Source organism: Protopterus annectens, chromosome 2.part0, assembly GCF_019279795.1.
Source record: "Protopterus annectens isolate FY-2018-M chromosome 2.part0, PAN1.0, whole genome shotgun sequence".
Lineage (NCBI taxonomy): Eukaryota > Metazoa > Chordata > Ceratodontiformes > Protopteridae > Protopterus > Protopterus annectens.
Window position 1 is genome coordinate 900,808,827 of NC_056728.1, and position 12,629 is coordinate 900,821,455.

Genomic DNA, 12,629 nt, shown 5'->3' on the forward strand with positions numbered 1-12,629 from the left:
CATAAGACATTTTTTTGCATTGAGTTTAAGGCCATGACATTGGCACCAATCATTTGTTTGTGTAAGACCCTCTTGTAGGATGTTGACATCATTTGGATAGTCTATGACTGCTCCCAGTTTGCAGCCATCAGCAAACTTTGTCAGCCACAGACCTTTAGTTTTTGCTTGTATTTCAGAGAAATAGATTCCAAAAGGTAGAGGTCCTAGGACTGATCCCTGTAGAACACCACTGGTTACAAGTCAGCTGCTGGAGGAGGATTCCCCTATTTTTACTAGATGTGTTCTATCAGTGAGACAGTAAGTGACCTATCTAACGATATAAGGTTTGATACCTACCTGGGTGAGTTTGTCAATGATGCCTGAGTAGGGGATAGTGTCAAAAGTCTTGACTAAGTCTAGGTGGCCTGTATGCACAGATTTCCCCTCGTCCAAGGCCTGGGTGACTGTCTCAAAGAAGTCCACCAGGTTTAACAGGCATGATCTCCCTTTGACAAATCCAAACTGAGTTGGTTCAAGTGTTTGGATATTACCTATATCCTTGTTGATAAGGTCTATGATGATTCGCTTCATGGCCTTGCAGATAAGGCTAGTCAGACTGATAGGTCTATAGTTCCCGGGGTCAGTGGAATCACCACCTTTGTGCAAGAGAAAAACAGTGACCATTTTCCATTCAGCTGGGATGAACCTGGTGCTTAGACTATGATTGCCAGTACTTAGACTATGATTGAAAAGAGTACCCAATGATGTTGCTAATTCTTCTTTGAGCCCATGTAGGATGCAGCCTAGGATCTTATCAGGTCCCATAGATTTAAAACATCTAAACCCTGATATTGGCCATGCACTTGAACTAGTGGCTTCCCCTTTTACTGATGGACTCTGTTGGAGTAGTTTAGGCTGCCCACCATGGGCTCCCTTATATCCATGTGCAGCACTGAGTATCCCCTTCTTGTGCAGTGGTACACTGCTTGCTAAGAAGAGATCCCCTTTTCTCCCCAGCTCATCTGCAGAGGTACACTTCCTGTCTGCCAACCAGATTCTCATGTCCTTAGGCAAAGTGCTAAGGGCTTATTCCCTCAGCAAAAGGTCTTTCAACCTTTCAAAAGTGGTGACCTTACACCCACTCACCCACCTATGAAAATAAGTGCTTATCTCAGCAATATAATAACATACACCTCCAGCTGCTCTATGTCTATGCTCATGAATTTTTTTCTTGAGCTTCAGGTGTTAACATAAAACATTCCAATAAACATTGTTTAACCTTATCATAATTTAAACAATCAGTATCAGGCAATTCAGAAACAGCATTTGAACCCGTTACAGCTTTATCATGGAGTAAGGGGATCAAGAACTGTACCCAGAGCCCTTGGTCAACATCATATTGTCTACTTAGTCTTTCAAATATATGAATAAAACTATCAAAATTATCATCTTCTTTATACTCTGGAAGAAATTTACTGACCTTTGTTGCTTCTGGGATTTGCTTATTCCCTTCCCCATTACTTCCATGTTCCTATCAAAGAGTCAGCATATCCCTCTCATGTTGACACTGTTTCTCATTTTCTTTGGCCTCCAAATGCTGCAGTCTCTCTGCTGATTCTAATTCCATATGTTTTGCCTCCAATTGAAGTCTCTTTAACTCCAGATGGGTTTTAAGTCCTCTGAGGAAAAGGTGAACTGTCCTGTTTCTGAGGGCTGTACATCCCCACCACTGGACTGGTTGTCTTCCTGGCTGCTAGTCTGTGCTATAGCAGCAACTAAGGCTGCAACCATTTCTTCTTTAGTCATGTTGGCATGCACCAGTCCTTTAGATTTGCACACCTTAGCCAACTGGATCAGTGTCAGCTTGCCAAAATCATCTGCAGACATCTTTGCATGTTTTCCCTGACTAAACTAAACAAAAAGTAAATGAATAAATAAATTAAACTGCTGTGAAAAATGAAACTCTGTATGTTTACCATGGGGCTGCTGAGAGTACACACACCATTAGCGACAACTGCTTACAGGCTACAGAAGTTCAATTAATATTCCATCACTGCCACCAATATTTGATGTCCCTCCTCTGGGCGAGTGATCAAGGAGCATCAATCCTCAGCACTGACACTGATGGGGAACATTCATTGTGAGAAAAATAGACACACACGCACAGTATTTTCAGATGCAGCTCTTTGCACCAAGTACAAATTTAACTTAAGAGCACACAGAGAATGCACACCCCAGGACTGGGGCTGGGGTTCCTCTCCAGGCCCCAAATAAGACTTCCCACTGACCACTATAGAACTGAATGCTCTGCCAGGTGATTTAAGCCAAGTCCTCCACCACCGTCTCTGTGAAATCAGTGCTCTCAGTGTCCCTTTCCATACACACACACACACACACACACACACACACACACACACACACACACACACACACACACACACACACACACACACACACATATCTGGGAAAGGCTGGCACAGTTTACCCACTCTGCCATCTCCACCCAAACTATAAGGTAGATCTGCAGCCACCAGAACACCCAAAGCCACGTGGACCCACAGTGCCACCAATTAATAGCAAGTACTCTCAAAGGTTAAATATTTTCAAAAAGACAAACAACAATGAAATGTTTAGATATATTTAATAATACAGAATAAAAACACACACAAAAATACAATAAACACCAGATTTTCAATCACATGAAATATAAAAAAAAAAAAAAAACAGATGGAAAGACTCAGAGAGATATAGAAAAAAATACATTTAGCTAATCTCACTATATTTTTCTAACTGACTGAAGAATTTGTGTTCCCTAGTTATTTACTAAAGCAAGGCAAGATGAACATGGATGAGTGTCTTGTCAGGTCCAAAAACAGACTGCACACCTCATATATCTCACTAGTATTCAAATACAATTTCATTGCTGGCTACAGAATGACATCAAATCTGGTCACCTGACTCTGTGGTTCCCACACTACCCTCTCACTAGAAACTGAGCCAGGATCTGGCACTGATGTGTCACAATGCACACATAGAACTTTAGCTTAGGTTTATTACAGCATCTGGAAAATGTAAAACAATTCCAACACTTCCACCCTTCATACAGAAACTGGCAAGACATTCTCTGGCACTCCAGGGTAGCAATTAGTTCACACTATGGACAATAGAACAGGATCCCAGCCCAGGCTTTTCATAGACATTGCATCTCTGGCTGCATTCAGACCTGTGAGATAAAATCTTTATGGCCTAAACCAAGTCATTTGCTATTTATTTATTTCAAATGATATATAATTCTTTACAAAACTCCAGCTAGCTATGCTGGCATATGTCACATATGCACTGCCCTATCCCCCCTGGCATATCTGGCACCACCTCACATCATCACATCTCTGGCACTTCTTTGAGGTCTCTAAAGAAGAAACATGTCTTGTGAAGGTTAGGGTAGTGCTCCATTTATAGAAGTGATATCTGAAAGGGTTTAAAATCTTTGTACACCTCCTCTTGAAAAACTACAGCTATACCAGTTGTCAGTACAAAGCTAAGGCATAGAATAGTTTGGCCAAGGCTGTCATCCATGTTATTGGCATTCTGCACACAGGAGAACAATGCCATCACCACTGCAGTGACATGAAACACTGCAAAAATTGAACTCCTCCACCAATGGGAGGCAAATTATAGGGTTGGCCCATGACCTCTATATTGTAAGTATATAATTCTATATCACTATAAACCACTAGCATGGTATAACACCAAACACTTCTTTATTACTTTCTTTCATTATATGTAGCCCCTTTAAATATTGAAGGAAATTGGTAGGTGCATTGGGAGAGAATACAAAACCTTAGGGAGGCACAGGGAAAGTATGGCTTCAGGTATTACTGAGTGCAATGTTAACATAAAATTAATTGTACCGGCAGGTGATAACGTTTGCAGAAATCATGGTAAAAATGGTTGTCAGACAACTAACTTAATATGCATAGTCTAAGTGTGCAAACGCTGCATAGCTATAACATTATGAAGTAGTTAATGTCAGGTCAGATCTGATGGCTCTGGGTTCCATTTGTCCAAACAGCAAATTTGTTTAATATGAATTTTACAGTCCATATATTGAATAGCTGTACTAATAACTTATAATATCATGCCATCATGCCTATCGCAATGTAAAATCAATTGTACCTGTGCAATTAATTTTTAATATGTATAGTTCCTTTGGAATGGCAATTACATGTGTGCACCAATTGTATTATAACAGTAATATAACAGTAATTAATGGTCTCACACAATTATATCTGGATGTAATCAATCCTACTAATGTATCTGGAATGTGTAATGACTGTGACATTTACATTAAAGAAATATTTACACTTTTATTTGGTATTATATTTCTTGCTATTGTTTTGTTTTTCTCTGAAATTTTGATTGTAACTTTCATTACTAGTCCCTCACAGTAACAAAGCACAAGGAGCAGGACTGACCACAGTGGCTTGGATTGCTATCTCTCCACAGGTGGCTGCAGTGATACCACCAATGGCAGAGCCTCCCAGAACCTGCAAGCATTGCCTCCACACCTCTTGCTCTACCTGCAGCACCGGCATCTGCCCCGGAGGCTGGTGAGAGTAGTGTCAATGGAGGTGGCAATTATGTCACCAGACAAGAGCTGGCAGGGCTGGTGGAGGAGATAATGGACAGGAGCACTGGTGCCCAAATTGGCTGCATGAAAAATATCCTGCGTTGCATTGTTAAATTGCTGCCACATCCAGCTTTGTCTAAGGTTCCTGAGGCAGGGGGCAGTGGTGACAGTTCCAAGTGTGAGGATTAATTTCCTACTATGTTCACATCAGAAGGGGTGCACCTCTGAATTTCCATTACTATCCATATCATGGTGTTTCTCTCCAACTTGTGTGTCCATCACTAGTCATGTCTACATGTGTCCTCTTTGTCTGCCTCTGCTAACTAATCTGCTCTACATACCTACCTCTCAGGGGAGGGGTTGCTATAATGGTTAAGGTGTTTATCTCACAGATCCAAGGCACAGGAATTGATTCTGACCTGTGGTTATTGGCTAGGCTTGTAATAGTCTGTAGCCTGACAGCCCGGTATTTGCCTAAGCACCTGTGAACCTATGATAACTTTAACTGCTTTCCCCAAATTTCCTTTCTCTCAGGAAAAATTTAAAGGTCACTTGTCCCACAGAAAATAAGATCCAATACATATCTCTCCACTTTACCTGTATGTGTATACTACACACCTGATTCTATCCAGTTGGTCACATGACATTGTTAAGTTATTGTCACAGATCATTTACAATGTACCTAAAATTTCTAAATTATATGTATGTACACATTAGCTTCAGAAGAAGTAGATAAATATAGCCCTATCCCTCCTCTATCCTGATCATTCCTGAATTACTCACCTAGTGTCCTACTCTCTGCTTGTTCCCCATTTTCACCTGTGTCCTATCATCTCATTTCCCTCCTTTACATTAGTAAAAATATGGATGAACATATTCCACACATGGCCATAACTGGCTTGTACACATAAATATTTATTTCTGCACTCATCGTTTGTGCAATGCTTGGCATTGAGCAGCAGAGCTGACTGCTAGTTCCTATTCTATGGCAAACACTGAGAAAATTTCTATTAATGCACTAAAGCTTTGCCATCAGTTGCACAACTGAGCTAATCATTGGTGAGCAGCAGTTAGCAATCCTGACAGAATGAAAATGATGTCAATTGCCTATCTTATTTGTATGTGCTTTCATGGCTCAAAGTATAAATGACATGAGGAGTCTATTCCACTGCACTTGATGCAGAGTGTTGTATGTAATTGAAGACGGATTTGTCTCACATTTTCCATCTCATTCTGAAATTGTCATTGAGAAGATAAACCCCAAACCATATTTGCTGATGTGAAAGACTGCAGTATTGACATAATTTAAATTCATGTTTTGATAGCAGTCTGAAATATGTATACACTTAACAGCTATTTCTTAATCAGGAACAGATTTAGTTGCAACGCTGGGTGCTGCATTGATACAGAGTATATCACTCAGGGAAACATAGGCTGCACTCGAGTGTGTTACATATGCTCCTGTCACCCAACGTCATCCTGCTCATATCCCTATGTCATCGCCTTTGCGATTTCAGGTTTGAACACTCCCTTCATCTGTGTTATGCTGACAGTAAGAGTTCATCTGTGAAGTCACCTGATACAGCATTAATGAGGAGCATATCACTGATTACATCATAATTTCCATTTCGGTAATGTGTACTTTGCAGCACTCTCATTCACTACTACACCATTTCATCTGAGGTAAGATGTTTATGATTTCACACACAGAACTATAAGCCTTTGAACAGTACAACATATTACTCTGTCAGTGTTCACTTCTGCACCACTCCTGACATCTAGCAGTGATACTGATATTTAGGTAACAGGAAATGACTCTTCTCTTTCTATGGCAAAATTTATATTTGCCTTCAGTTGGATTGATATGATGACCATTATGTGAATGACCTTATCACTGATCAACAACAAGACGCAATAATGATATAAGCATGGGTAGAAGCTTATTATAAATGCAACAGCTTCCATGGTTCATTGTACTCTTGATATGACGTACACATAAAGTCACGTATGTGAAGGGATATGATTTACTGAGTGCTTCTGTATAACATTACTTCCTCCAAATTAGTGATGCCAGACAACTGCTGTGTAATTTGTTCTGTCATCTAATGAGCAAATATGTTGTGAGAAATTCTACTTGGTTGTGACACTTTTTCCATGCAGAGAATTTTGAACACTCGTGTTGTACTCCCTTTTAGCTGTAACTATAATCATTTGCATGCACTAGTGATGGTAACCCTCAAATGTGTGCAGTCTGATATCTGCTATATGACTTTATCTGTGGTGTCAGTAGCTAGTACACTAATCCTAAAAATATGAGTTATGCACAGGCAGGAGTTTGAATCCATTACTGAGTATATTGTCATGTCACTGTGTGTAAAATGTAATTGGTGACATGTAAGAATGGTTTCCCGAATGTACGTGATTTGAGAAAATGTACTGGTATTTGACAGGTGGAGATTTTGATTCTCTACATGTTGAATTCCTTTTTAAGCATGTCCACTTATGTAATTTAAATTTTGTATTTTCCTTTCAATGACCATTAGCAAAGAAATTTTGGGACATAGTAATTAAGATTTCTAATCTTATGGACAAAACTAATGAAAATTTGCCTTCAGCCACATAGACATGGAACATAGCTTCAATGAGGAAAAGACAGGAATACTGATATAGGCATGGACAGGCATTTATTATTGCAGTAGCTTCCATAATTCAATGAGCTCCTGATGGATGCTCACATTGTCAGTAAGGTATGTTGAGGCTTCAGATCCACTGATTACTGGTGTATATTTCAAAATGTGCATCTGTCGGTCTTTCATAGTGTTGTCACAATCCTTTCAAATGTGTGCTTTCTGGCAGTTGTTTTACAACTATTTCTGCGGCATCAGTAGCTAGTATTCAAGTCAGGAGAAGCCTGCTGTACATTGTATCAGTGTGTAAATCCATTGCTGACAGGTAATACTGACTTAGTGAACAAATGTGTTGTGACAAAAATCTACTTCGACATGTCGCTGTCACAGGGGAAGGGATTTTATCCCATAAGTCTTGTTCTCATTTTTAACCAAGGCCATATTCATTCACCCACACTTGGGGATCGATCCTATGCTGATCTAACTTGTGGAATAGTGGCAAAAGTCATTATCATGTGGTAATAATGTGCAAGTTTAAAATGTGGTAACATGGAATGTACTTCTGACTGATTCCACTATAATCATGCTGTGATTCATACCGTGGATGGTGGCTTTCACTCCCCACATCCGCTATACAATTTCTCTCTGTTTATTTCACATTGCACAGCACTATTTTATCTCTGCATATCAATATGTATTTACACATCTTAAGAACACATTATTTTAGAGTATATCATACTCCTTGCCATGAATTTTCATTATCAGTGCAAAAGGTCATGAATCCTGGTATATGAATTTGCATTATCAGTGTGAAAGGTCAGGAACCCTGATATCTGCATTTTGTTTGCTTGATATCATTTAGTCTGTCCTGCTGATATACATTTTGCAACCACCTTTTTCATGAGTACCCTGTGACCATGCCTTGCTAATAACCTACTCCGATGAATATATTCTTTAACAAAGTCTAGGTTTAAACACAAGTGTGTGCATTTTGTTCATCCTATTATGAACTGTTTGATATCCTATAAATGTGTTATTCCAATCACCTTTGTCCCTACTGATTCCAGATTCTAAGACTTGCTGTGTATACACTGGAGTAAGTCACTTAACACCGTGAGCATATCTTTTGGAATCTGGCCTGGTATAAGCCTGCTTTACAAATAGATCTTACACTGGAGTTAGTCACTTACAATGAGACTAAGTCTTTTGGAATCTGGTCCACAAGGAATTGAAAGAAAAGAACATGCATTTAATATAATAATAAAAAAAAAAAACATTTTTTTAGAATGTAAAAAAAAACTGTTTTAGAAAAGTTTTAAAATAAATGCAAAAGGGGGGGGCTATTTAAAAATATAATGATGGATAGGATGTTACATAGAAATGTAAGAGAAAAGTGAAACTGAAACATAGGACAGAATATTTTTGTCTAGGGACATCTTCAGTGTTTAGGGGTTACGGGGAGTTAAATGGGGGTGTGCAGTTTTGATTTGTGGGAGGATGTTAAGGCTAGAAAGTAATAGAAAGTTTTAAGTAGATTCTTGGATGGGAAGGGCTAATTTAATATGGGGAAGTTAGGGGAAGTGAGGTAGGTGTAGGGTGGGACTTAGGGAGTTTTATGTGGATGTAACTTGGAAAGGGAATCAGATTTAGAAGTGACCGTGCTTTTCAACCTCCGTCCCTTTCTTTTTGGGTCATTTTGAATGATGTATTTTTTCAGGTGAGTGTTAAGATGGAGAAGAGGCGCAGACTTGTCCCTGTTCTGTTACCCCTATTGGTGTTGGGTGTGGAAGTTTGAATTGAGTATAGGGGGAAAAAGTGAGTGGTATGACGCTGCTTTAATTAGTAAGAATAAGTGAGCAGTGGCATAGATGCTGCTTATTTGAGCAGGGTGACCGGGGATACACTGCCCTGTGATGTGGTTATGTTGTGGTTACAATGACACTCATGTTGTGATTAACATTTTGAAATAATATAATAAAGCTATGTTGTTGGAAGTTAATAAAGGTTGTCAAAAGCCATTTTGGTGTATGTGTTTTATTGAAGGGGACCGAGATAACTGTGTTTATAAAACAGAGAGGCTGTGCATAAATAAGATTTGCACATGTGTGTGTGTGTGTGTGTGTGTGTGTGTGTGTGTGTGTGTGTGTGTGTGTGTGTGTGCACGCAAGCACATGTGTGATATGTAAAATGTTTTCTACAGTAGTTTTTATATATATGGGGTTGGGAGGGTGATCTAATGGTTAAGGTGTTTGCCTTACAAACACAAGGTGCAGAGTTTGAGTCTCACAAGGGATAATTGGCTAGGCTTAAAAATGGCTCACAAGGGCAGTTAGCCTAGAACTAACCTATGAACCTATGTTTCTTCTAACATTGAAAAGTCTTGTCATTAACTGAGCTTTTCAATTCTAGAGTATATTTCATGCATTACACAAAACAAAAGGAAGATTAATTTTTATTTTACTAAATCTCTTTGAGCACTTTAATTTTTATTTCATCTCAACTGGTTTGAGTTTACAAGTAGAGTCACAAAGAAAATCCCTTTATACAGCTTCAGATTGTTTTTCTAAGACACTGTACATAAATATGATAGCTGTATATATGATTAGCGGAAAGGGGAGGGTTGTTCTGTACATACATGCGTGTGTGCGTGCGTGCGTGTGTGTGTGTGTGTGTGTGTGTGTGTGTGTGTGTGTGTGTGTGTATGGACGCATGTGATACATTGAATTTTTTTCTATTTTTGCTTTAGTAGATGACTGAGGCAAGTGAAATGAAAGAATGATTTTTGTACATAACTATATATTTTTACATATGTATAATTTTTTTCATAAGGGTATGTCTGACATCTCAGTGCCACACTGAATTCAATGGTCGTTTACAACTGTTTTGTATGTTACAGGTACTGTAACTCCTGATACTTCCACTCTGTCTTCATCAAGTGAAGCAGTTAACACAACAACACAGTCAGGTAAACAAACATGAATTATTATTATTATTATTTTTTTATTAACTTGTTCTATACTGAATCAGTACTGCAGTCATCATGGTTGGCAGTGAAATGATCCTGGAATAATAGAAGGAATTACTGTATGCTGACTGCTAAGGGCAGCTTAGTTATTTGACATGAGAAAATGCCACAGTTGTAGGGTTCTGGTAAAAGAATAGAAGTAGCATGCCTGCCACATTATGCCATGCTCAGAGAATTATGCCACTTAAGTATCCTTCATCCCGTGGCAAGAACCATGCAATAATTCATGCAGTAGCAGTAATATACATATATTCTACATGTGGTAGTAATCTGCATATATTCCACAAGGCACTATGTACTGCAGGACAAGGGCATGTCATTGGGGTACACAAAAAGTCACATTCTTTCACTCATTTCGGGTAATTTTGAATGGTGTAGTTTGTGAGGTGGGTGTTTAGGCGGGGAAGTGGGGCAGGCTTGTCCCTGTTCTGTTCCCCCTCTTGGTATTGGGTGTTGATGAGTATGGGGGATGAAAGTGAGTGTCGGATGCTACTTTGATTAGTAAGAATAAGTGAGTGGTGGTGTGGATGCTGCTTATTTGGGCAGGGTGAGTGGGGATACACTGCCCTGTGATGTGGTATGTTATGGTTACAAGGATGTTCATGTTGTGATTAACATTTTGAAATGATGCAATAAAGCTATCTTGTTGGAAGTTAATAAAGGTCATCAGAAGCCATTTTGGTGTACGTGTTTTATTGAAAACACAGAGGCTGTGCATAAATATGATTTGTGCATGCATATGTGTGTATGTGCATGTATATGAATGTCTGTGTGTGTGTGTGTGTGTGTGTATATGTGTGTGTGTGTGTGTGTGTGTGTGTGTGTGTGTGTGTGTGTGTGTGTGTGTGTGTGTGTGTGTGTGTGTGTGTGTGTGTATTATGTGAAATGCTTTCTACAGTTGTTTTTATAGACATTTATTCTAACATCGAAACGTCTTGTCATTAACTCGTTTTGTTAATTCTAGAGTATATTTCATGCATTACACAAAGCAAAAGGAAGATCCATTTTTATTTTACAAAATCTCTGTGAGCAGTTTAATATTGATTTAATCTTAACTGGATTAAGTTTGCAAGTAGACTCACAAAGAAAATCCCTTCATGCAGCTTCAAATTGTTCTTCTAGGACACTGTACATAAACATGATAGCTGTATATATGATTAGCGGAAAGGGGAGGGTTGTTCTGTACATACGTGTGTGTGTGTGTGTGTGTGTGTGTGTGTGTGTGTGTGTGTGTGTGTGTGTTTGTGTGTGTGCGTGTGTGTGTGTGTATGCATGCAATACATTGAATTATTTTCTGTTCTTGCTTTAGTAGATGACTTTCTTCATGAAAGCCAAAATCATGTAGTTAACCAAGTTTTCTAATTCTACAAAATAAGATATCTCACACATTTCAGAAAACAGATAGTCACATACTCCAGTCATCTATTTTTGTGTGTGTGTATTTTCTCATGCTATAGCATTACTTCTTCTCATTTGACTGGAATTCATCAAACGTGTAACTTTCTGTTGAGTAGGCCTTTATGGAGTTTGCATAGACTTTTGCATAGAAACAAACTGTGATAACGCAGAACATTAAAATAATCTTTTACTGTTTAACATTTGATTTGCAATAAAAGTTTATTTTAAAAGCTTCAGCCTTCCATGGTGTGCTCCATCTAGAATATTCACCTAACTGAGAAATTTGCACAAGTTTTATGAAAGGAATGTATCTAGTCTTATCGCTAGCTTTGTACTCAAACTAAGGAAAAGCATCATCATTTTTGGGATGCACTTTAGAGGTATTTTGATACTTTGTTAACATCTGTTATGGTTATAGTTTAGTCATGTTTACTAGTTAGTCCGCAAAAGTTAGACTTTTGGTCTGATTTTCAGATAGTGATGAGTTCTACACTGATTACACTGCTACATTAAAATATACTTCTTCCAACTTTTCCTGGTTACGGGTCACCACAGTGGATCACATGTCCGCTCATGATTGGCAGTGAAGTTTTACAGTGTCGAGTTTCCAGCCCAGCACGCAACCTTTCACAGAAAGCACACACACGCACTCACACCTAGGGCCAATTTTAAGTGTCCAATCCACCTACAGCATGTCTTTGGGATGAAACAGGAGCACCCGGAGGAAACCCACGTGACCACAAGGAGGAAATGCAGACTTCGCACAGAAGGCAACCCAGCCGAGGATCGCACCAGGGAACCTTTTGCTGTGACATGACAACACTAACCGCTGCACAATCGTGGCCACCCCCTGCATTAAAATATACTACATCAGATTAAAAATAATCCGATGAAATAAGAAACCATTGCTGATTCCTTCTTTACTTTTCCCTTTCTCCATTAGTGTGTGACAACTACAGTACAGCACCAC

At 39.0% G+C, this 12,629-nt stretch overlaps 1 protein-coding gene across 7 annotated transcripts in view; it reads left to right on the forward strand.

Annotated features, from left to right (window-relative positions):
- LOC122793286 (A-agglutinin anchorage subunit-like) overlaps positions 1–12,629 on the forward strand; it is a 1,003,124-nt gene that overhangs the window by 264,507 nt on the left and 725,988 nt on the right. For 6 of the 7 annotated variants that reach the window (XM_044061154.1, XM_044061150.1, XM_044061151.1 and 3 more), the window contains exon 2: positions 10,133–10,201. In XM_044061154.1, the coding sequence (XP_043917089.1) occupies positions 10,133–10,201 (69 nt within the window). The remainder of the gene's footprint in view (positions 1–10,132; positions 10,202–12,629) is intronic. The other variant, XM_044061156.1, reaches the window with a different exon arrangement.